General features: G+C 53.6%; 1 protein-coding gene across 2 annotated transcripts in view; it reads left to right on the forward strand.

Moving 5' to 3' along the window:
• The window catches only part of LOC116954100 (protein NDRG3-like), a 53,776-nt gene that overhangs the window by 19,740 nt on the left and 9,191 nt on the right, over positions 1-24,845 (forward strand). For both annotated transcript variants that reach the window (XM_076052065.1, XM_076052064.1), the window contains 8 exons: positions 12,236-12,408; positions 12,893-12,937; positions 13,263-13,368; positions 18,557-18,677; positions 19,696-19,758; positions 20,545-20,605; positions 23,849-23,935; positions 24,550-24,606. In XM_076052065.1, the coding sequence (XP_075908180.1) occupies positions 12,313-12,408; positions 12,893-12,937; positions 13,263-13,368; positions 18,557-18,677; positions 19,696-19,758; positions 20,545-20,605; positions 23,849-23,935; positions 24,550-24,606 (636 nt within the window). In that variant the 5' untranslated portion in view covers positions 12,236-12,312. The remainder of the gene's footprint in view (positions 1-12,235; positions 12,409-12,892; positions 12,938-13,262; positions 13,369-18,556; positions 18,678-19,695; positions 19,759-20,544; positions 20,606-23,848; positions 23,936-24,549; positions 24,607-24,845) is intronic.

A 24,845-nucleotide genomic window follows, 5' to 3' on the forward strand; every position in this document is an offset into this window, starting at 1 on the left:
TCGGCAGCTCACAGGGCCAATATTATTAATAATAGTTTACAGCCCTTTGCAAATCCACTGCTGGACGAAGGCCTCTATGTGGTGTCGGTGACCAAAGTTGTTTGCCTATACTTCACCACGCTGGTTAATGCGTGTTGGGCAAGTTGGAAGAGCGGTAGGATCTGTTCAGATGTCACTCGCCACCGATGTTGGTCGTAGATGGCACTCTGACTCGGCTCACAAGGTTGAGTGTGGCAGCAGTTCCACCTCAAGAAGACCTCTACGGCTGCTGTGTTCTGGGCCCTGGGTCGCCACAGGATTGCCAACAGCTCGCAGCGAGAAACGTCTAGAGCCTGCCTCAACGGCTGCCTTGATACCGCTGTCTTTTTAGTAAACACAATCAACGTCCCCGTGGTATCGGTGAAATAGCTACCACACTGTGGGAAGTGAGCAGTGGATAGACGCCACTCCTATTTTGGAATCGCAACAATGAAGTGAATAACAACCTAGTTAGACTGCTCCACCATAGGAATGTAGAGTCGGAGCTACCAACGGTGAGAATATTGCCACCACCGCGCGCACCTTGGTTCCCGAGTTTGCCCACCGCGGGAATCGTGTTTTTGGATCGCGGGCGGCTATCGCGACCCACGGCTCGATGGAATGTCTTCTCTATCATCGGTGGCTCTGCCCCCCCCCCCCCCCCTCAGAGCCCCGTGACCCAGGCCGGGGAGATCGGCTGTCTGGTAACGCAATCTGAGCCAGCATCGCTCGCGGTCCAGTCTCGGCCCGCTTGCCCCACTCACTCTAACCCCGGCCCCAGAATGTCACCTAACTGTGCTGTGGCAGCTCACCCCCACCATCACCCCCCAAACCTGGGTTTTGCGTGTGACGAGAGAGGGGGTGGGGGAGGCAGGGATGTGAAGGGATGGGCCGTGGGGTAGCGTGCAGGTTGAAGCTAGAGAGATTCAGTTTGAACTGGCTGCCGTAGCTTCACTGGGTGGAGTTTTCTCTCAGTCTTCAAAATAAGTAGGAATGTAAGGAAATATGCGCTGCCCGTGTGCGGCGCGTGCGGGCCGCCGATTCCCCTGAAGGGGCGGCGAGCCAGCAGGGCCTTGGCGAGATGGCGTGGGGTCGGTGGTTGCAGCCACTGTGGGTGTTGGTGCCCGTGGGTGGTGGTCGGATCTGACTAAATGAAACACCCTCGGCATTTTTGACAAGTTTGAGTCCCTCTGTTTCTCCCCAAAACGCGGTGACGTGAATTCCCATTGCGCTGATGACGGAACGCGATGTTGCGAGATGACGTTGGTCTGGAAAGCCAATTGGGTTCTGTGGGTTAACAAACCGTTTGTATATATGTGGAGACCCTGAACGGAGATCTTTTACACACAACGCTCCACAATAACGCAAAGAGCGAGAGATTTTTTTTAACGCACAGTAGCCATCACTAGATGCCATGTAGATTAGGTCTACTGTAATTACAATCCAGGAGAGTTCCTCTTATCCGTGACACGGGGAGGGGGGGGGGATACTGAACGCATCCTATCCGTCATTGGCCCACTCGCAGCCATCGCCAGGGACCATTCGCAAGTCTGGCGCTCGTGACGTCTCCGCCGTGCGTGGCCGCGGCCACGCATTGTGGGGGGGCCAGGTTAGACTCACTCCTTCCCTCTCGCATACGGACTCTTCTGTGCATTTAATTGATCATTACTATGCAGGGTGGTGAACGTGTGTTCATAACAGTTGCGAGTAGAGAAGAGCCTTCTGCAATTAAGTACTGTAGCCGTCGCTGTGCGCGAATGGGACAACGTGTGGATGAGAGGGGATGTCGCTATCGGCTCCTGTTATCGGCAAAGTTACTCCACTGAACTCCACGGAACCTTGACTACAGAGCAATCGGGGGGGTGCGTGTGGCCGTATGCACAAGTGAGGGAATTGGAGGACTGCCTGGACAGTTCCTCCAAAACGAAAACATGCCACGGAGTTCAAAAGTGCATTTTGTCTTTTGTCATCGCCAAACCAGAGCGCAGACAGAGCTGCGGGCTCAGGAATTCGATTACTCTGTGGTTTTCTCTCCTATTTTTGCTCACGGTTCAACCAAGCGAGCCGACCAAGCCAACCCTACCACAATAAATAAGCGAGCAATGCAATTTCAGCGGCATTGGTTCAACGCAAGCAAAACCCTGGACCGGTTTCCACCATCGGTGCCTCCATAGCCCTACCTCCCGCATAAGCCCGGCCCCACCCCGAAGCACCATGGGATTCCGTGCCCTGATGCTGTTGCGCTGATGCTCTGCCTCTGCTCGGTTTCCCAGCTTCAGGGAAGTTGGCGCTCGGGAGAGAGTCGAGCCGCAGAGTTTTGTGTCCGGCCGTTTTTTTTCCTGACGTTGGGTTCGCAATGTGCGGCCAAGTGGCCACGTGTTGTTGGTGCGTGTGTGTGTGCACGCGCGTTTCACTCCTGCGTGTTTGGACTGCAGTGTGTGTGTGGCCTGCGTGTGTGTGCTTGTGGCATGTGTATGTGTTCGTGCGCGTTTGTCTGTGTGCTTATTCCAATGTAATATGTACTGTAATGCGAGCCCTTTGTTGAGGAGTGGTCGTGGTTGGTCCACAACAAGCCCAGCGACCCGAGTTGGATTCTTGCCCTCAGCCAACACCAGTATTCAATACCTAAACAGGTCGTGAGGCTCCCCGAGGTAGACTCTGCCTTAATTGAGTGGCTGCAGTGGTTGCATAAGCATCGGTGCTGTCGCCTCTTGGCCACCTCCCAGCTCATACCTACAACAGCTGGTATTACCCAGGCAATCCAAGTATCAACCATCCGTGGACCAATCAGACTCAGCCCTGATTGACTTCCGAGATCTGATAAGATTGGGTGCTTTACTGCAACGGTGCGAGCGCACACGTGTAGCCGCGGTAGAAGCGCGCATGACGGCGGCGTGGGTGCCGTCCATGCGAGCGCACGAATGTGGAGTGGAATAATTTTGCGACCGTTTAGCCATTGCTGATGTGGGCGTGGTGGGGGGGGGTTTGTAGGTTTGCGGGGTTCTCGCGATTGAGTGGTGGTTGGGTTTCTTACGTCGTGGTAGCGTCGGGGCCAATCTCCCTCCGTTTCCTCCTCTTCCTTGCTCTGTGCGCGTGTGTGTGCTCTGTGCGCGTGCGTGCGTGTTCCCCCTCAGCTGCCACAACACCACACTCAGCCAGTTCGCTCTTGTTTTGGTCTCTCGTGGGCAAACCCAGAGGAGCTCGTCTTGAACATTTCACGCTACTTCACGGTTGCTTTGCCGGCGCTATAAGCCTTGAGTTTTGTTTACCATCGATTTACAGTTTGCGGCCGTGTGGGGGCCTGTTTACAGCATAAATACAATTAAATCCTGACTTAAATCTTTCGTGACTGCAGGAATTCATATTCTTTGGGTCTTTCGGCAAAGCCACGTAAAAATAATAAAAATTATCACGACGTTTCGATCGCAACACAAGCAATCGTCTTTTTCTCCATTGCAGGGCCGTGTTTTTATATTTATGAAACATGGCAAAGATCGCATAAACGTGAGGATACGGCCCGGTCACCAATGGACCCCATCGCATTAAAAAAACAAACCCTCTGATCGCATCCCGGTTTGTTCTGCATTTGAATTTGGCTAAATTTCAGCTGTGAGACTAAACAAAAAATATACCGTTTTTTGCCTGTCATGCGAAGGACCTCGCTGTCGGGTAGGAATGTGCTGCCCTCCACTGTGTGTGGAGGTCACTGGATGAAGGGATCTCGGAGGTAGCTCTATGATCTCCGCTTCCGTGGGTACGTTATCTAACAGGAGGAAGCTCGCGCTGCTCTGCGACGGATTCGACTGGGTTCTTCGGCTCGTGAGGACGCAACTCCATGAGAACAATTACAATCCCACCGGGAGGGGGGGGGACATTATTTGTGTTAACTACCTCTCCTGTTACACAGGAGGGTCATGAGTTCGATCCCAACAATGACGCCTATATATTTACAGTTTGCATGTCTCCCTGTGGTTGCGTGGATTTTTCTCCGAGTCCTTCGGTTTTTCCCCTCCACATTTAGAATCAACGTGCGTTCGGAGTATTTGGCTGCAACAATTTTCCACATAAGCCACTTCGTTGAGCTATCATTTGCGGCCAGGTAGCTTATGAAAAGTAACTATATAGCTCAGTGAGCCTTGCCTGGTAAAATAAATAGTTCATTTGAACAAACTTTTTATTTTAAAGCTACCATTATTTTCTTCCGGTTGTAAAAGGAAGGAGGGTGGGGGAAGGGGGGGCTTGGGGGTGAAAGAGACTGGGCTCACGGAGCCGCGGGTTTGGGAGAGCCCAGCCATGCCCCGGCCGTCCCAGCGACGGCACGGCTCCGGGTCGAGTTCCTAATCGTCGTGGGAACGCAGCCATTCGAGTTCAGTTGCCTATTCCACATTTCACGGAAGCCTGTTTCTAAAACCCGTACGCCCACTCCAGTCTGTACAGCCGCGGCCACTGGGCACGTTCGCTTCAAGGCGAGCCGAGCTCTGGAGCGCTAAAACCTTTAATTTTTAAGTCTTTGCGACCACCGCAGTGGCTTGGCCGCGTGGTTTGGCACCGGCCCTGGTGCAAGGAATGAAATGGTGCCCCCCCCCCCCCGCACACTCCGACGTTGTATTCTTGCGCCTTGGCCGCTGCTTATCCACGATCCTCGAGTGCAGTTGTACCGCCTGCACCCTCAATGGCTACGCCACTCAGCCACCCACTAGGGGCCATCCATCTAGGACGCATGCAGGGGCAGGGGGTGAAGCCTCGATAATACATCGTCTACATTGGCCTTCAAATGAGTTAGTCCGGCAGTGGACTATCTGTTTGCAATATTATTAATCCTTGGTCGTTTCTGCGTGGATTAAATATCGGCCATTCTATAGGATTCTGGGGGGGGGGGGGGTGTAAAAAGTACGCGTGCCTACAGGGAGGGGTGGAGGAGTCAAGTTTTGACAGATTTTTGCGTACGTATTAAATGGATTTTTGCATACGTATTAAATGGATTGCCCATAGCGCAGCTGCTGCATAAACATCAATACAGTCATCTGCTTTGGAAAATAAATAACAGGGGCTTTGTTCATTGTGGTTGTATTTGGCGCTCGCATTGTGTACTTGCGACGTTCCAGAGCGCTTGAGCTATGGACAGAGGCAGCGGGGGCATTGCTGAGCCGAGAGAGCTCCCAGGGAGACCCTTGTACAGGATGCGGGGAGCTAATTTCCACACATTGTTAGCATTGCTCCCAGGTTGCGGTCGTCGTTTGTTTGGTGGGCGCGAGCGCTAATTGTTACCGCCCGAATGGGATTAGGCACAGCGGCAGCGATCGGCGCACTGGCAGGCCAGGTGCCGGGTCACCTTGTAATGCGCAGGGAGAGCTGCTGCTGGGGGGGGTGGGAATTACCTTTCAGATGTTTGAGGCTTGATGTTAAAGTGCCCTGAGAAGCCCCCCGGCAAAGGAGGGCGGCTCCGTGAAACTCAAATTGTTATCGTTTTGTATCTGGAAGGTTATTTGCCTGCTTGCTGAATTAACTAATTACATCGCATACAGTGCAATCATTATCGTCGTCCAAGATCAATCCACCGCCGGTTGAAGTCCTTCCAAAGCATTCGTTGCCTCCAGCGGCAGCGTGCCGTCGAGCTCCTGCGCGCAGGAGCTCGATGTTCACGGCTCCGCGGTGCGAATCCTCCCTGGGCGAGCGTTTGGTCCGTTGACTGGCGCTCCGTCGTCGTTGATCCCGTCCCTTCTAGGCGTGCCGCGTCCCGCCCGGAGCGAGCTCACTCTTCCCCAGGTCGGTGTCGCGCGCCTCTCCTGTGTACGTTCTCCGATCCCTGTGTTGCTCCCCGTCACGTAATGTCCGTTAATCCCAAGCACCGCACGCCTTGGACATCTCTCCAAGCTTCTGCTTCCATCTACGGAATATCCGTTAGTAACCCACCCACGCCACACTCCCTCCCTCTTGACAAAATGCTATGCAGTGGTAGGGGTAAGCATCTTGGGCAATGGCTCTAATTGGCATCGCAGTGAATGAAGGTGAGAGATTACATTCTCTTACTCTTGCACGCCACGGCGAAAGTAGTCCCTTTATTTCTTGCGACGCCTGTCGCCAGCGCTGCGAGCGCTGGCCTCTACGTGAGAGTGCACGCTGTCGTGCTCACTTGTGCCGGTGTCGTCGTTGGCACGTTGCCCATTTATTTATTTATTTATTTGGGTGTCCTCTGGGTCGACTCGGACTAAAATGGATGCCAGGCTATGGTTGACGCACAAAGGCGAATGGTTGGACGTGCTTAATTGCTGGTTTCTTACGGTCGCGTGACGTGCAAGCCTGAATAGTAATAATTTTGACAGTAATTATAATTCACAGCCCCTTGTCAAAGCCACTGCTGGATGAAGGCCTCACCACGTGGTATCGCTGGTCGGTGTAGGTTGGTAAACTGGAAAAACCTGAGGCCGCTCGCCGTGCCGCTGATATTTACCGCAGCCAGCAATTGAATTTCGCTCGGTCGGTTCGTAGCCGCAATGCTGCCCGCCATGCCGCTGCTCCACTCCACAAGCCTTAATAGGTGCTCGCAAACAGACATCGTTTTGAAAGCTTAACGGGGAGTCATTTGAAAAAATGAAATAAATATATCAAGACTTATTTATTTGTGATAATGCTGCTGCTTTGGCAGTGGTGTGTAAGCAGAGAGAACAAAAAAAACTCCACACATTCAGGTACAGTGGCATTAAATTAAAATAAAATGACATGTAACACGTGACGTTTCGGGCAATGTCAGAAGAGAAGGGCCTTGTATATAATTGTTTTTTAGGCAGCATATCTTGGGTGTCTCTGGCACATGGCGGTGCACTGCTCGCTGCAGGGTTTCGAATTGTGAAAGTGCCTTTTCGTTTGTGATATGGCGACGATAAGCACCGCTAACCTGTGTACAGTAATTGGGAAAATGAAAACAAATTGGCACATCCAAATTCCGCTCGGCATGCACGCTTGTCTGTGCACACACCTCCTGTGGCACATACCGTGCCGAGGTCAAAAATGGTTGAACAGGATATTAAAAGCGCCCGCACACAGTACAGCGCTCTCTTTTTGTGGTACCAATTTCTCTCCCGACCCACGGGATTGGGAGTGTAGTTCACGGTTACAGTAACCGTCTGGTTGTATCAATAGACGAGTCGCAAGGAGAGGGCACTGACCGCCGGTCGACGAGTGGGATCGGCGAATGCTGGATCGTCGTCGCCGTTTCACCCCGTATCTTAACCGTTGCGGTGAGGAGGGAAACTGGGTGCTGCATCCCAGACATAACAGCACCATGATTGCAACTTGAGTCGAGTGTGCGCTCTATAGAGTAACAGTAATAATAGTTGGGAGTTCAAGAAGCCTTTTTAACTGGAATGTCTGAGAAGGGCAGCTCGATGAATTCTGCATCGATAGCCCGCTACGCGCATCACTTGACAAACGTGGATGTTTTTTTGCGTTCCTCTTTGTATGCCACCGATGGCAACAGTCGCTTAACTTTTAATTTTTAGGTCAGTGTTGGCAGCAACATTCATCCTATTATCCGAGATTATCCGTGGATCTAGGGGCTTGCGTAGGAGCAAAGCCCCTCCGGGGTTAAGCCGAAAGCTCCCCGCTCGGCAGCACAAACATCGTTGGGCGTGCGCGGCACGCTCCTGCCGACGATCTTCGCTGCCGTCGCCTCCGCCGCCTTCGTTGCCAGGGGTGGCCGCTGCTCTTCGACCGCGGTGGCGACGAGAGAGTGACGGTCGTCGCCGTCCGCTGCCGCCCCCGCTGCCGTCGATGTTTGAGATGGGCGCGACGGTGGCGATGGCGGACGGCCGTGTGGTGGTGATGGATAACTACAATGAGAAGTGTTCTTGCTATTGACTGTGCCACGTGGTTTTTTTTCCAGGCTTTTTGTGACATCGTTACAATTGACGTCGTTCATGAATGTTCTTGGACAGCGCTCTGTGTTCGATATTTTGAATATTTACTTTTTAACCACAAGTCCGGTGTCTGCATGGGGGCGGGCAGCTGCTTAGATTTTCTTCCTCCATGAGCTTCCGTTCTGTGCCTCTTCTGTGTCCATCTCCGCGGTCTTCGTATCTTGCTCCACCGCATCCTCCCATCTCAACCCCTCGGTCTCCCTTTGCTGCTCCTGCCCTGCACCGGGGGCGTCGTCTCCACCAGTGCCCGATGAAGCTAGTGCGGGGCCTGTAGCATATGTTATAAAGAGGCCCTAAATATATATATAAAAACATAACTATTAAAACGCATGCATTTTTAACTTGCATAGTAAAGTCATTGTTTTTTTTTCATTTGCTATACAGCCAGATAATACAACAAATCGCTAACCTTAAACACCCAGTCGTTCATAAAAGTTGAAGGCGGTATAGTACTATAGTAATGGAGCAAGTGCAGAATCGCTGAACTGGTAGAGTACAGAATTGATAGCTTGAAAGCATTTATTGCGGGGACCTTGAAAGTGCGTGGGGCCCGTAGCGGCTACATGTGTAGCTACTTTTAGGAGAATCCGGCACTGGTCTCCACAGCCCTTCAACTCAAAATCGTTCGAGTTGATGTCATAAATTAATTAATTAATGCCCAGGTGCAACGGGGTGGGGCCATTTGGGGAAGGGGCGGGGCGATGGGAGGGGCAGGTGGCTCTGCACGGCCAATGGGATGCGTGCGTAGGACAGTCTGTCGGTCACAGCGTTGACTTGAGCAATCTTCGCCATACAGATCCCGGCAGGGGCTCGTTCCGAACGCGAGCGTCGTCGGCCGTACACCCATGTGCAAGCGATGACCTGCCGACTGTTGACCTAGGTGTGAAACACGCGAGTGGCAGCGAGCGGTTGCACCGCTTGGTAGACCTGGCGCCTCGTCGCACGCTCGTGCGGGTGGGCGGTGTAGGCAGCTGGTCGCAAGTGGGTGAACGGTGATTGAGTGTTGGCAAAGTCTGTACAGGGTCGGGTGAGTGGTGGTGTCTGCGAATGGGCGATGGATGGAATGTGATCGTATATATTTTGCATGCTGAGTCCGCCATGGGGACACCCTTAGAAGGTCTGCTTTGTTGGCGATGAATGACAGTATAATATTTAACGACCCTTTGTAAATAATCTACTGCTGGACGAAGTCCTCATCCCCATGTCGCGTCGGTCACACGTAGCCCTTTCTGTCTCTCCACTGCTGGATGAGGGCCTTCCCCACACCTTGTGGCTCGTGATGGGGGGTTTGGGCTTCGTGTGACCATACCTCACGCTAGTCTTTGTGGGTTGGTCAAGCCGTTGCAGCGTAGTACAGTACAACAACTGTTTGTTTGGCTACGCCACTCCTCTGCTGACAATGCAGCCCCGCAGCATCCATGACCAAATCGTCCATAATGCGCCTGGTCTAGTCAGGCCTCACAAGCTCAGCAGGCCTGAGCATGGAATAGGGACCACCGTGCAACATTCATTATAATTTCAGTAGGATATAATGACAATCGTATGCATTGGAATGCCTGACCAATGGCATTATTTGAATAAAGTAATGAAGTTGAAGCGAAATCTGCAACCTGTAACTTTTTCTGTCTGGCTGCTGTCGCCATAGTTCGTCGCCCTTCTCTCTATGCGACGTCATCGATTCATCGTTGTGAAATTCGCTTGACAGTCGCCGTGACCGCCACAGCCTGCCACAGCCTGCCAGAGCCTGCCACAGGGACGCACGCACACGTTTGGCTTTGCGGACTAAAAATGGCAGAAATGTCTCTGCGATGGAGTCTGCGGTGGTGCGGTGGGGTTCTCTACCGTGCGCTCGGTGTTATACCTCCGCAAAAGTTGTTGCTCTGCAGCAATGGCAGCTGCACGAACAAGACCTCGGCGGTCACTGTTGATCGTGAAGATGCCCGTTGTAAATATTCGGGTTCGGTAACGAGAAGGTTGCGAGTTCACATCCCAGCTGGTGTATAGGTCTAGCCCATCATCATCCACTCGGGGTCTCTACAAGAGTAGTGGCAAGTCCGCGGTGGTTGTTGTGTAGGATGGGCACACCCGAGGCATGGGAATGTGGAGTTTCCCTCCGCTGGGGCGGTCGGACTGCCGACGGTTGCTTTGGCTCCTGGGGCGACTTCACCGTGGGTGCTGCCGGCACGGCTTTGTTTACGAGGTCTCTTCCTGAAATTATTAAAAAAAAAGCTTTTTATTTTTCAATCGGCGAATAGTGATTCTCAGATATCGGTGCACTTAATTGTTTTCTGTAAACAAAACAGCCCCCGCTACTCGGCCTCGCTCGCTGTGAGAAGCCTTTTGAGAGGCTTCGTTCTGTTAGAATTCCCCGAGGGCTCTTGGCGATGCCTGAATTGGAGCCGATTTTTGTGAAGACGAAAAAAACAACTTTGATGGAAGGGTCGGGGGGGACAAAAAATACTGCGGCAATTTTTTTTTACTTCTAAAGAAACAATAATAGACGGGCGGGCGTGGATGTTGGCAGGCAGCGCACGGTCGTTGCCTCGCCACCGCCGCGTCGCTCCGGGAGAGTGGACGTGTGTGGCAAAATGAGGCCTCTTGTTTTGTCCGCCAGAAACGTTTGCGGTGCGACGCACGGTTCCCGAGCGACTCGCTGGCACGAGCGGGGGGCGGGGGGTTGGGAGAGCAGGGGGGCCGCCAAGGCCGCTTGCTCGGAAGCTGCTAGAAGTTCTCTGGCGCGGCTCCTCTCGTCGTCTCTTGTGCCTTGCGGTGGTAGCGATGGTGTTATTTTCCCGACAGTGCCACTGTCGTGCCGAGCCTCGTTATGTTAATCCATCTCTGACACAAATCACGGGAAGTTAAGAATTGCCCGCGGTGCGACAGCAGTCGTCAGCACTCCAAGCGTGGCCCACATAATTATGCCACTGCATGCGAGTCCATGGGTCTGTGTGCGAGTCCATATCTCAAACCCTGCACCACGGAGTAATGTCACTGCTCGCTTTGATCATTCGCCGGCAGAGTTTCAGATATTCACCAGGCAGCTCCGGGGGTAGGGGACGCGGATGAGGGGGGGAGAGGTCCTTCAATCCCTCTGCTGAATGTTCGTGCTCCACGCCAGCTCATGTGCTCCACTACGGTCTGCGCTTGCTTTCCACGCTGCCACTGGGGGCTCTATCCGCGTGTGCCACGGGTGCTACGGGTTATTCGGTTTGGCTTGGTGCTGTTGGTTTCCAGGCAGGGTCTAATCTGGAATGGAGAGAGGCCCGGGGGGGGGGGGGAAGGGGGGGGGTTCTGCGGTCGGGTCAATGATGAGGCATGTGGTGGGGACATTCTGGTTCGTCACATTCATTCTCAGCAATTCTTTCTCCACAATTCTCAACGGTTCATTCTGTGAGCAATTCTCTCCCGTTGTCATGGTGTTTGTGTGTCTGCTGCTCTCGTGTTTTCGATGTCACAATTGTGTCCAGACGATAACGATGCCTAAATCCCCCCAACGCGCAGAGTTAAAACGCCACGCCCGGGGATTCATTCCAGCCGGGCGAGTCCGGGTTGGGCGACCCTTGGGGAAAAAAAGAATAATGATAACAATTCTGGACCCTGGCACACCACATTTAGTATCCAGCTACGGCTGTGACTCCTGCCAAGTCACGTGCCACCTCCTGTCTACCAACTTAAAAATGCTCAGGAATTCTCCAATATCACCTTACCATATATATAGGACTGCAGAGCTTGGGCAATTGTTGGTAGCATCGTTTCACTGCGTAGCTGCGCTCCCGCTCGTCTGTGCTTCCTCCTGATGCCTCAGAGTTGCTCGCTCTCTTTGAGCCGTGTTACAAGTTGAAATCGTCGTCGTTATGATTGGTATTATTACTACGAGTGACCCAGACAGTGGTCGGTGGGACTTGACGCTCCTGTACAATGGTGATGGATCTGAATGTAGCTCGCTCCTAGAATACCGCGCTCTAAGTTTAGAGCTCCCTCTCCACTTCTCACCTGCTTGATTAGCGCACTGTAGCGCGCCGGCTTAATAGATCCCGCGGGACCGCTGCGGACACGTGTACACGCGGAGTGGTGACATGCGTGTTTACCGTTCGTGTTCTGTCACACACTGCTCCCTCCCTCGGGATGACTGTTACAGAAACCTGCCTTGCGGTTGCTAGTTCGTGACTCAAATCCCCAGGTGCTGCATATTCGGTCATTGTAATTATCGGTCGTCTATCTAAAGGCGGCCGAGCCTGCGCTCCGCCCTCGCCCGTGGTTTTTCTAACGGCGCATCGCGCCGGGCTTCTTGTTCCTGGCAGGAGCGGCTTCACGAGATCCACGAGCAGTGCCAGCACCACCCTCGGCAGCAGCCCTCTCACCCGAGCTGGCAGAAGCGATGGCGTCCGAGCTTCAGGACATCCAGTTGACCGAGGCGAAGCCACTGCTGGTGGAGAACGTCCCCACGCCCGTGCCCGTCATCCCCGAGACCGCGGTGAGTGGCTGCGCCCATGCAACCGGCCTGGATCGTGCACTGCCGGGCGTGGTGCCAGCCTTGCCGGCCTTCGTAGGTGCTACTCGCTAATGGCACTTGCCCCAAACGGTCTCCTAAAGGCTATAACGGGGGGGCGTCTGTTGGATAAATTTGTCCTCCAGAAATACTGGAGGCAGGGCTGGGGTCGAACGCTTGCACCGTGGAGAGAGGCACCGGGCGGCTGAGACGGTGGCCTACTGCCAGCGAGCCTTCAACACACGATGTGGCCCCACGGCGTCATCGTTTGTTCCTGTACGCTAAGCCAGAGCCGAGCCGCGACTTTGCAATCTGGCCTTGATTGTGAGCAGCGGTAGCACTGCTGTCGGTCGCAGCCACCCGGGTTCGATGGTAGGCGACACTTGAGGCCGGTGGATGACTCGGCGCTCTTCCTGCCTTGACCTTCGACCTCTCTGTCGACCCCCCCCCCCCCCCGATCCGCCTGCAGGAAGGTGAAGTCTCTGCAGAAACCTTCATCGATGTTGAGAGCAAGGTACGCACGCAACGCACCAGGAGAAGCCCGTTAAATCACTGGGCTGCCGCCTGCACCTGGACCGACCTATGCCACCCGGGGCGGGGGGTGGGCGGGGGGTGGGCGGGGGGTGGGCGGGGGGTGGGCGGGGGGTGGGCGGGGGGTGGGCGGGGGGTGGGCGGGGGGTGGGCGGGGGGTGGGCGGGGGGTGGGCGGGGGGTGGGCGGGGGGTGGGCTTCATCCAGCAGTGGAGTGATTGTGGACACGCCTGGGTGGAGTCCCCACCCCGCATGGTTGTGTCTTTAGCGGCCGTCGTTTGTTTTTGCGTCGATGTGGCGCGCGTGCAGGAGCACGACATCCAGACGGGGTACGGCCTGTTGCACGTGACCGTACGCGGCTCTGGCAAGGGCAACCGCCCCGCAATCCTCACCTACCACGACATCGGCCTGAACCGTGAGTGGCCGCACGCCCCCACCGTGGACCGAGTGCATCGTGCGGATGTCGTGGTCACCGCGAACCCCGTGGGACTACGAGAGCAGAATATTTGTTCTTTTATCCTGGAGAAATCCGATGAGCTACCAATCTCTTTTTCACAGATATTCAGCAGCAGAAGGTCAGAAAGTTATAAGAACAAACATTACAAAAATACGATAGGGGTGCAAACGTGTGGGACAGGTAAGCACGCCACTGAAAATAAATTAAATATGTAAAGTGCATAAGTTCAAGTTGCATAAACACATCAATTCCCAAACTTGGTCAAGGCGGCAAACCAACAACAAAAAGAGTCCCAGACCGCACCAAGACAACACACCATCCCTTAATAAAATTGCACATTTTAAATTGAACTCGTATAGAGTGAGGATGAAAGTTACCATCGGTACATGTGTAGATGTAGTGGGTTCTATTCAGGCGCACGCCAAGACTTGGAGGCAACACGTTTATTCACTAACACGAACAACACTGCTCAACGTTCCAAGGTTAACTATGTATATCCCGGGTAACTATGTACATTACGGGCCAACTACGTGAGGTGGTGGCCACCGTTCCTAGCCACCTAACCACTTGAACGGAATCACTCTACGGTTGAACCGAAACAGCCGACACGCCGTCCTGTCGTCGTGTGCGGAGACCGAAGAGCGAGCATCGGATACGGCGGCGGCTTCATTCTAGGGTCGAACAGCCACGCCCCCTCTTGGGACTCAGCTTATAGCTCCGCCCCTGGTCACGCCCCTTCTCGATCCTTTGCAGAGGTTCTGGTTCCACATCACGTGGCCTGCTCACCTCCTCCTGGGGGTCCCCATGCCCCCTCGTCCAGTCACGTGCTCTCGCGGGTTCACCCAGACTGTCGTGTCCTGACCCGACCTCCGTGACATCCGGAATCTGCCCTCTAGTGAGCCCCTAGGTATAGTACACCCACTGGCGCCACAGAACGGCTCGTTTATGTCGTTGCACGTGAAAGAGATGGCCAGGAGGAGGTAGGTAGCAGCATGGCAAATAAGTTGTTCACTTGTCTTTTGGTGGTGGGGCTTGCAGTGTTTTTCCCCTTATGAGCAGGTTTTTTTCCAGACACTCGCTGTTTCCGTGCCACATGCAGCACTTAAGTGACTGGCCAAACATAATTGCCAACACAAACTAGGATCTTCATCCTCGTCAACGTGAACATCATCAACATTAGTCATGAAGCGCGCCGCCGTTTTCTCTGCGTGCATGCCACCGTCCACCGGTCACTGCGTAAACACCACCACCACCGCTGCCACCATCATCATGATAGCACTTAATGTCGTGACTACCGCCATCATCGCTACCGTCGTATTTATTGCCGTCGTTGGCATCGTCGGGTGGTTGTGTGGCCACGTGGTGAGCAGCTCGCCGACTGTTCGGCCAGTCCTCATCCACAAACTGATATCCGGGGAGAATTCCTAATCCGTACTGTCATCCGTGAGTCGATGGCCCTCTTGCAGTGGCATGCGTTGTCGAAAACTTGAAAAGAAAAACATTTTTGTCATTTAAAAAACTAATACTTTTGACATTTTGAGGCCAGTGGAGCGACTTAAAGCGAAGCGTGTTGTCCGTGTTTACGACATGCTATAAAACTAATCCAGCATCGGGCCGCGTGATTGGCCGATTGTAGTGGCACCCGTATCCATTCGGTGGGGGGGGGGGTGGAGGAAATTGGCTTCAAACAACTTTACGCCCACAACCGACTTGTATACACACAGACACACAGCCCCGCGTGTCTCCTCTGCACAATCCCAGCACTTGAGAGTAAAAACACATGGGGACAGTGAGAGATGAAGCGAGCGCGTTGGCAGAGGAGGCTTCGCTCGTACAGTGTAAACAAACCGTCCAAAAACTACTGGAGACGGCCGCCCCGGTTTAACATCTGCAAGAGTTTTAGTGGCGCACACACACACAGCTGCCCGCGGCTCACACACACACACAGCTGCCCGCGGCTCACACACACACACAGCTGCCCGCCGTGGTGTATTTTTAATTTTTATGCGGCGGATAGCGGGGACGTCCCGATCGCAGAAACGCAGTGGTGGGCGCGGGGGAGTGGCGGGGAGGGTGAGGGGGGGGTGATGGGAGAGGGTGAGGGGTGGGGGGGTGAGGGGTGGTGGGGAGGGTGGGGGGGTGAGGGTGAGGGGTCTGCAACTGAGAGGGAGGGGGGCGTTCCCGCGCCACTCGAGCTGCTCCGGTTTTGGCTTCCGTGGCTTGTGCAACAAATTGCAGCTATATAATTTTATATACATGGTATAGATATATTTTTTATTAGCCGAGAGCGCTCGCGAGCATTTGTTGTGCTCTGTGGACCCACCCCGAGTGGACCCACCCCGAGTGGACCCACCGCTCAATCTGGCGCTCTCAGGAATCTGTGCCCTGAATGCCGGCCGCATTGCGGGAATTCCTGTCGCCCGCCTCCCGGTCGGGACGTCCGGTCGTCACCCCGGGGTAATTCCCTCTCCCTCCGATTGTCACAGGGAAGGAGTATCGTCCCGTGGGTTTGGCCCCCTTAATTCCATTCGCGTAACAGCAACACAATGCATTGTGCGCAGCTGCTTAAATGCTGGCGAAATTCGCCCTGATCTGTAAACGCAGCTGGGTAAAGCTCCACGTCCGCCCATGCTGGCCTGGGGAGTGTGGCGAGGGAGCGAGAGGGGGGGGAGCGCATGCTCCGTGAACGGTGGCCACCGTGCTCGTTCGGAGAGCCGGAGTGCTTGGTCAGTTAAGCCGATTCGTCGCGGTGGCTTTACGCGGTTTACTCGGCGGCCGCCTCTCCCGGCCAGGCCCGGTATGGCGCCGCGGATGATGGCGTCGCAAAGCCCCGCCCACCACCTCCCGTCCAGCGGCACACGTGGGTTTAGGCTCGTCTTCGTTTTTTTTCGGCGGTCTGCTCACAACCGCTTTCTCGTCTGGGATTTTTTTTTTCCATGGAGGATTCCCATCTTTTCCTGTAAATAGCAGCTGTCTTGCGGGCACTTTTGAACCCGCCCCCCATCGAGTTGCCAGGGCAGCTTCGTTGCAGCTGAAGAGGCATGAATGAAACCTGGCACACCGCATTTCTTTGGCGAGACGTCTGCAAGTTAACCCAACGAGGTTCATCTGCGCGCCCGGCATGCCGCCACCTTCCCTTATCCACGCGCCGAGGTTATCCGATTGTTTGGCGCTACGGTGCGGATGGGAAGGAGGGATTGGAGCGGGGGGGAGGGGTGTTCATCCTATTGCCCGTGATGCACTGCGCTTACCGCTCGGATAGGAGAAGCAGAATGCGTGAATGAAGGTGGTTTGTAAGATCCATAGCAGTCCCCCCCCCCGCCACACCAATGCGGATAAACAGGAGCCCACCGAGCGGACTCGAGCTTGCGGTTATTGAGCTCCTGTTGTTTTTGACAGATTCTGTCGTCAGGTGGAGAAGGTCGTGGGGGGGGGGTCTATCCTGACGGCTGCAGGGGGAGAGACATTCTGTTCAGCAAGCGAATTCCGCTCCGAGCCAGTTTGCTGACGGACGGGGAAAACCCGTGCTGCATGCATGCTTCTCGTGGAGCGCGGTGACGACGAAGCGACGAAGCGTACGGGACAGCCACACGTGCCCACACGCCTCCTGGGTGCTCGTAGCTAGCGGCAACGGCAAGTAGGCTTCCAACCCGGTAGAAGCACCGACTTCGCTCTCGTGTTTAGCGAATGGAGATACCGGACACCGTCATGGGAATGTGGAATTTACACCACTTGACCCTGGCAACCAGTCAACAGATGAGTGCGACCCATTCCACCGTGCTGCTGCTGTTGTTGAGATTGGGAGCCACTGCAGCTGTGCTTGTGGCTCCGGTTTTCGGTTTTGTTTTTGTGTAACGAGAGCGTGCTTGTACATGGATGCTCGTGTGTGTGTCTGTGTACAAGTCTATTTATATCCCGTGCCACCTACTAAATATACTGGCACAGGCTACAACCCGCCGAGCCAGCTCCTGTCCATGGTTCCTCGGTGCTGCCAGCCGAGTGGAACTGCCCTCTGGTCAACGTGGCCCCAAATCAATGCGAGGAGACGTTCATCCCAGGGCAGCAGTCCGGCGCACTGTGCTCGGAGCCCAGTGGCACAAGTTCGATTTTATTGCTCTCTTGAACATCGGTGGCAAGTGATGTCACCTGCCCCGCCCCCCCCTAACTCACCAACCCATCTTGGTGAAGTATGGTCAAACAACTCCCAGCAGTGGATTAAAAAGGGGCTATAAATTTTACAACTAAATGTTGGGCATACATCGCCCGATGGGTCCATCCCTGTTCATTTGTCATAGATTGACGCTCTTTTTATTGACTTTGGAGAGATTCGAAGCCGCGACAATCTGCCTGGGAGGACCGCTGTCTGCCAGCACGCTGCCAAAACCGAGGAGCGGTGGGTTCTCTAACCTCTGAGCTACAAGAACACTGGGACTCGTTATAACAGCAAGGGGGGGGAGGGGGGAGCATCTCGCGATACCTGAAGAGGGGGTGGAGCACTATGCGGAAACGCATTATTATTTTTACCCGAGGTGAAAAATAGTGCGACTTCTGATGTCGCCGGGAAGATTAACAGAATTCTCCAGACGGCAACTGCCGTGGGCAAGAGGGACGATCCTGGGAAAGACCACGATGGCCCCACACCCTGGTGGCAGCAGCAGCAACACCCAAACAAACAAAACAATTTGTATTTTACCAGGTAAGGCCTTACTGAGCGATATAGTAAGGCCTTTTTTGATGGTCTCCTCCTGGCTGCAGGTGGGCCTAAGCCGATTCCGAGCCCCATAGGAATATGTGGTCAGGCAGCGCTGAGGTTGGAGCATCGGGGGGTGGGGATGGGGGTGGTTGTGAGTTTGAATCCTGGTCCGTGGTTTGGTCGGTCTCTCTCTCTCTCTCTTGGCCACCCGCTCTCTGACACGTCGTCATCCAGCCCTACGAACTGACGAGATTGGGTAAATCACGGATGATTTAGCCGTAAACTAAAATTCTAACCTCTTGTGTCGTCGTCTTCGTCGTCGGCCTTAATAAATCCACCGCCTCCATCTCTCGATGCGAATGTCGCGGTTGCCATTCGTCCGGTGGGTCTTGTCGTTTGTCATCGGGTTGTTACGGTGTAATCGTCACCTCCTCGTCCTCGTTCTCCCGGCAGACAAATCGTGCTTCAACGCCCTCTTCAACTACGAGGACATGCAGGAGATCATCAAGAACTTCGCCGTCTACCACATCGACGCTCCGGGCCAGCAGCCGGGGGCGCCGCTGTTCCCGCAGGGGTAATTGTCGCGCCCTCCTATTCCATTTCCTTGTTCAGGAGGAGGCGGCCGTCGCTCCGAGCTCCAGAGAGTGGAACCGTCGTGACCGAGGAAAAACCCCTGGGTTCTCAGTGCAGCGAGTTGAAGGTCTCAGCCCGGTCGCGAATGACTGCGCGCAGAAAAAACGAAACGGGCGCATTAAATTTGGTTCCACCACCTCTGAGAATTAATTGTCAGTTCTCATGTCGTGCGATGGACATGACGCTCACGTGCAGAGCGAGTAACAAAGTACTTCCTCCTGCCGACCAGAGGTCGTTTGACGGCATATCAATAGCAGTTCTGTTATGTCCTTGGGCTGTTGTCTGACACGGCCGAGTTAAATCTCAGTGTCTTGGTACGACGCCATGGAGCCAGGTTGGGCTAAGATTGGGTAAAATAACAAAAAAATGTGTTATTCCCAAATGAGCCTGCCGCCCTTCAGAGTAGCACCTTCATGTCTGTTTTTATGCACTGCTTTGTGCACCACTCCCAGAGCCAACCGTGGCGTCGTCTCGTGAGCAGTGAGAGAGAGAGAGTTGATCGCTGCAAACGAAGCTGCAAATTGTCACCGATTTAGACGCGAACAAGAAATCGCAGGCGCGGAGCTGCGGAGAATTGGGGCAGTCGTGGTGTGACTAACACGCTAAACACAGAATCTACGCGGATGCTGCGATGCATTCAGCTTATTGTGTGTTTTTTCAATGGCCGCATTCAAGTTGTCGTCATCCCTGTTGGAGTGAACGCCCCGATCGTGAACCTTCTTCCAGGTCCGCATGTGGCCCGTTAAAACCGAGGGCGATGACCATATTTGCAGAGCCAAGTCACTAGGAGACCGTTAACCTCTTAAGCTCGTCAAACATTTGATTCCGGCTCCCCGATCCACTCCCCTCTGGATCGGGCCGGTGCAGCGTGATTGTAGATTGGGAAAAGCTTTATTGTTCGGCCGCACGGCCATTTTTTTTTCTGCAAGTGTAACCGATGTCTTGTCCTGAATGGCCAGGTACCAGTACCCGTCCATGGACCAGCTGGCCGACATGCTGCCCGGGGTCATGACCCATTTCAGGTGAGGAGTCTTCATCTCCACGGACTCGTTCCCCTCGCCTCGAGCGCGTCCGAGCTCCGTGTGGACAACGTCGGAATGCTGCCGTGTGACCGGCGTCGGTCAAAACCCTCCCTAGTGTCGAAAAATGACAATATCGCAACAAGCGGCGGACGCGCTACCACCAGCTCCACGTCACGATCCCGTCGCCGCGTGGCGTCTGCCAACGATGCCCCAACTTGTCGCAAAGTTGAATCCGGTATCTAGAGGCCGCACCCGGCACGTGGATCGAAACGGCGGACGTCGTGCCGAGCAGCACTGCGGTGCATCTCAAAATCACGCGGTTATCGCTTTGGCTGATCGACCAATCGGATAGCACGAATACAGTTGGGGAAGTTTGGCGGCGGAAAGTTGAAAGTCTCGCCGCTGGTCCCGCGTGTGGCGTTGGACGGGAGGTGATGGGTGGTTTTTGTGACACCACCGGCGCGGCCTGCCCCATCGCGCTGGACGTGGCTTATATTCTTGGTTCTTTCGGTAAAGTCACGTTGAAGGGAAACAATAATGGATGTGGCTGGTTGGGGGTTTCCTGCCTTCGGGAGGAAGGGCGTGAGGGCAACCACCGCCCGGGTAATTGGCCACAAAAGAGGAAGCGGAGACGATTTTCTTCCGATCTCTACGCTTTAGTGGCCTAATCGTCGTTCGTTGTCGATTTCGTCATCGGCAGTGGCTTCCGCCGCTGTTGAACCGCTGCTGGTCATTGAACTCTGCTCTGACCCCGTGTGTGCTTCATTTTGCGTGGAATCTCCGCAGCCTGAAGAGCATCATTGGGATTGGAGTGGGCGCAGGCTCATACGTGCTGGCGCGGATGGCCGTGAGTATTTAAATTTATAACGCAGGAGTCGCTCGCTCTTGTAGAGGGAGAGAGAAATATTCGGAGGAACCACAGACGAGTTGGAAGGCAGCCAGGCCGTGAGCCCTCAACGATTGGCCAAGCTCGTGCCGCATCATTGACCGTTATAGGCGCTCACTATAACTACACCTGCCCCGCATAATAATAATTGACACTTGTGACACGGCCTTAATCGTGCCACTTTGGTTTTCATCGAGACCGAGCGGGGTGCACGTGTAAATGCACTTGCGCGCGTCTCTGCGTGCTCGCGCGCATTGCACTTAGTCCCTCTGTTCGTGTCGCGTATTTATCGAGACCTCCAGGACGGGTAGTGCCGGAGCGCCCCTCGGAAGGGGTGCACGGTTTTTTGCCTGGGTGAGAACGTTCGAAAGCAGCATCCGCTGCTGCTGTCGCGGATTTCTGCAGCTGGTCGTACCTCGCACAGTCACCATTTACAGCCACGTTTCTTTCCGCCTGTCGGGATGCGCGGAATTCACGAGCGGTGGCCACTTTTGATTTAAAGCTTTCGTGACTGCAGTGATTCATACTCTTGGTTCTTTCGGTAAAGTAACGTTGAAGGGAAACAATAAAATAATAAAATATATAAAACAATAAAATTCTCACGACGTTTCGACTGCAACACAAGCTTTCATCATCAGGTGTGAAAACCAACGGTAAGAACATTTGAAAGAAGTGGTGGTTTGTATTTATTTATTTATGTTTACACGTTAGCACCACGGATAGCGATTTGACAGTTTGTTTAGATGGACGAGTCCATCTACGTTCGGAAAAGAGGAGGGGGGAGACGAAAAATTAATGTATGCTGTCTGAAAGCCACCGTAAGCGTGAACAATCAATTAAGACCCGAAATGGTTTATCAAATCCTTCCAATGATTTGTAAGCCAGAATCCATCTTCTCGGTTGAAATTGTCTCTGTTTGTATATGTTGTAGTTAAATTGGAGAAACCAAATGACATGTCTCGGGCCGCATTCGTGAACACAAAGCAGACCTTAAACACGGTAGGACCAACACCTCGGCCGTGGCAGATCACTGTTATAATTCAGTGGGCTCACGTGACATTGACTTCTCCAAGACAGAGGTTATTTGCAAGCCATCTGGCTACCATGAGAGATTCGTTCATGAGGCTATCCACATAAACAAACACAGAGACAATTTCAACCGAGAAGATGGATTCTGGCTTAGCAATCATTGGAAGGATTTGATAAACCATTTCGGGTCTTAATTGATTGTTCACGCTTACGGTGGCTTTCAGACAGCATACATTAATTTTTCGTCTCCCCCCTCCTCTTTTCCGAACGTAGATGGACTCGTCCATCTAAACAAACTGTCAAATCGCTATCCGTGGTGCTAACGTGTAAAACTAAATAAATACAAACCACCACTTCTTTCAAATGTTCTTGCCGTTGGTTTTCACACCTGATGATGACTGCTTGTATTGCAGTTGAAACGTCGTGAGAATTTTATTGTTTTATATATATTTTATTATTTTATTAATTCCCTTCAACGTGACTTTACCGAAAGAACCAAGAGTATGGTGGCCACTTTGTTTATTATTGGCGCTGTCGCACGCCAAAGCCGGAACAAAAACGGCCTCTGCCGACGACGCTTTTTCACCGCGTGATTTCTTATTTCGTCTTCTCGTGTTGACAGTTCCCCCCCACGGGCCGCTGAGGGAGCGGACACCTGACCCCCTCCCTCCCCCCGCCATAGAGCCCTGCTACCCACGACTCGCCATCTCGTAGCGGAACAGAGATTTAAAGTAGAAGGAGCAAGATGATAATCGTAGAGCTACGTCTCTCCAGGAAAGCGAGAGAGGAAGGGGCGTGGGGAAAGAGAGGCTGTGACACCTGAAATGAAAACGGTGCAGAGCCTCGATGCATGAGCACCATGGCAGGGACCGGTGAGAGACCCAACCCACGTGGTGTCCCCTGTTCACATTCGTTAGCAGCAGGAGAAGCCCCTGACGAACTCCTGTAGAGATCGCGAGGAGGCAACTGTCACGAGGACGGCAAGGGGGGGTGGGGGTGGTGCCCTGCGGACGCCGGACACCGATTGGTAGATCCGGCTGCTTCTGCCAGGGTGCACAACCACGGACTCGGCCCGCGTCTCTCGGTGGCGTGGTGCCATGGTCCCGGTGGCAGCGTTGCATCGCGAGACCGTCGTTTGCGATGTTGCCGGCTTGGGGAGGACCTTCATCCAGCAGTGGATAGATCGTGGCTGATAGTAATAATTTGTGTATATATACTGCTTCATCTTCTTGGTCCTTTCGGTAAAGTCACGTAGAATGGAAATAAAATCATAAAAATAAAACAATAAAGTAAAATTCTCACGACGTTTCGGCCACAACACAAGTAGCCTTCTTCAGGTGAAGAAACAGGTCTGTCCAGAAGACAGAGCTTGAATGAACACTGTCAAGCAAGGACCACGTCTTTTAAGCTGTGTGGGCGGAGCTAACATATGAATTAGCATGTTACCAGCCCCACCTCCGGAGCTGGGCACAGAAAAAAGCAGAACAGCCAAGGTGCGCTGCTCTGTCCTGTGTTGTGTTTATAACTATGCTATAAACTGGACTACTATACAATATTATACCTTCCAATCTAAACTACATGGTACAACATCATATCCATAGACAAATTCCACCTTTGAATTATACAACGCGTTACTTTACACTACCCTATACTTTAGACTATAAAATATTAGACTTGTAACATTACACTGTCTTATTCTATGAACCCAACTATATACCACACTGCTGTATATTCACTATGCAATTACGATACTATATATTGCCTTATGAATTATGTTAAACATTGCAATGTTATACTATTTATTATTATACCACATGCTATAAACCATACCATTAACCGTGGTGTGAGAGGTATTAAGAGGCAGTGCCAGCGAATGGACTGCGGTCTGAAGGTCACCGTAAAATACAATCAATTAAGAACCGAAATGGTTGATAACATCTTTCCAATGGTTACTAAGCCAGAATCCATCTTCTCGGTTGAAATTGTCTGTGTTTGTATATGTGGATGGCCTCATGAACAAATCTCTATATACTGCTTGTGTATATATGTATATCACCTCTGATTTTACACGGTTGGCTACGTACGGTCCAAAAGAAGTTAGACATACAGGCACGTGTGTGTAGCGACGTGTAACGGCCGGACTCTGTCTGCGTGTGGTGGTGGCGGCGATCGCAGATGAACAACCCGAGCCTGGTCGAGGGCCTGGTGCTCATCAACATCGAGCCGCACGCCAAGGGCTGGTTCGACTGGGCAGCGTCCAAGGTGAGAGGGGAGCGCCTCCTCCCAATCCCCGTCATCATCATCATCATCGCCTTCCTCGTCTACGCCATTGTTGTCCTGGTCACGGCGTTTCTCATCGTCGCCCACGCCCATCAATATACCACCGATTGGTGTCCCTGTCGATATTGACCTCGTCGTTCGCGGAATAATAATTGATTATGATAATACTAATGGAGTACGCTTGGTGGTGGCGCTCTCGCGCTTATCGGGAGGCTATCGTCACGAAGGGAGGAGCTGCTGCTGCGTCTAGCAGGGACAGTCAGCGATTATTTTGTCCTTTGGGGGCCGATGTTGCTGCTGTGCGCGATCTGAATCGAGTAATTAGCGGCTATATTTTTTGGTAAAAGTGGCAAATTTGGACCACGACACTGGGCATGCAAACGGCTTCTTGTTTACAATGACGTTGTGTTATCTCTCACGTCCGCCGTGAAGCGCTGCGGCGTGCGGCGTTCCTACGGGCCCTACACGCGACCACCGCCACCGCGGTATTAACCAGGGCGGCCTGGGGAGTAGCTCGGCATCGCCACGTTTCGTGTTTGAGTCGCGATGATGACGATGGGGGAGTTTCGCGACTCTTTTTGGGTTCGTCTCTGCAGATCACCAACCTGACCAACACCCTGACTGACACCGTCCTCTCTCATCACTTCAGCCAGGTGAGGCTCCTCCCACGCTCTCCCCCACGCTCTCCCCCACGCTCTCCCCCACGCTCTCCCCCACGCTCTCCCCCACGCTCTCCCCCACGCTCTCCCCCACGCTCTCCCCCACGCTCTCCCCCACGCTCTCCCCCACGCTCTCCCCCACGCTCTCCCCCACGCTCTCCCCCACGCTCTCCCCCACGCTCTCCCCCACGCTCTCCCCCACGCTCTCCCCCACGCTCTCCCCCACGCTCTCC

Source organism: Petromyzon marinus, chromosome 54 (assembly GCF_048934315.1).
Source record: "Petromyzon marinus isolate PM22_M1 ecotype Great Lakes invasive population chromosome 54, UKy_Petmar_22M1.pri1.0, whole genome shotgun sequence".
NCBI classification, from domain to species: Eukaryota; Metazoa; Chordata; class Hyperoartia; order Petromyzontiformes; family Petromyzontidae; genus Petromyzon; species Petromyzon marinus.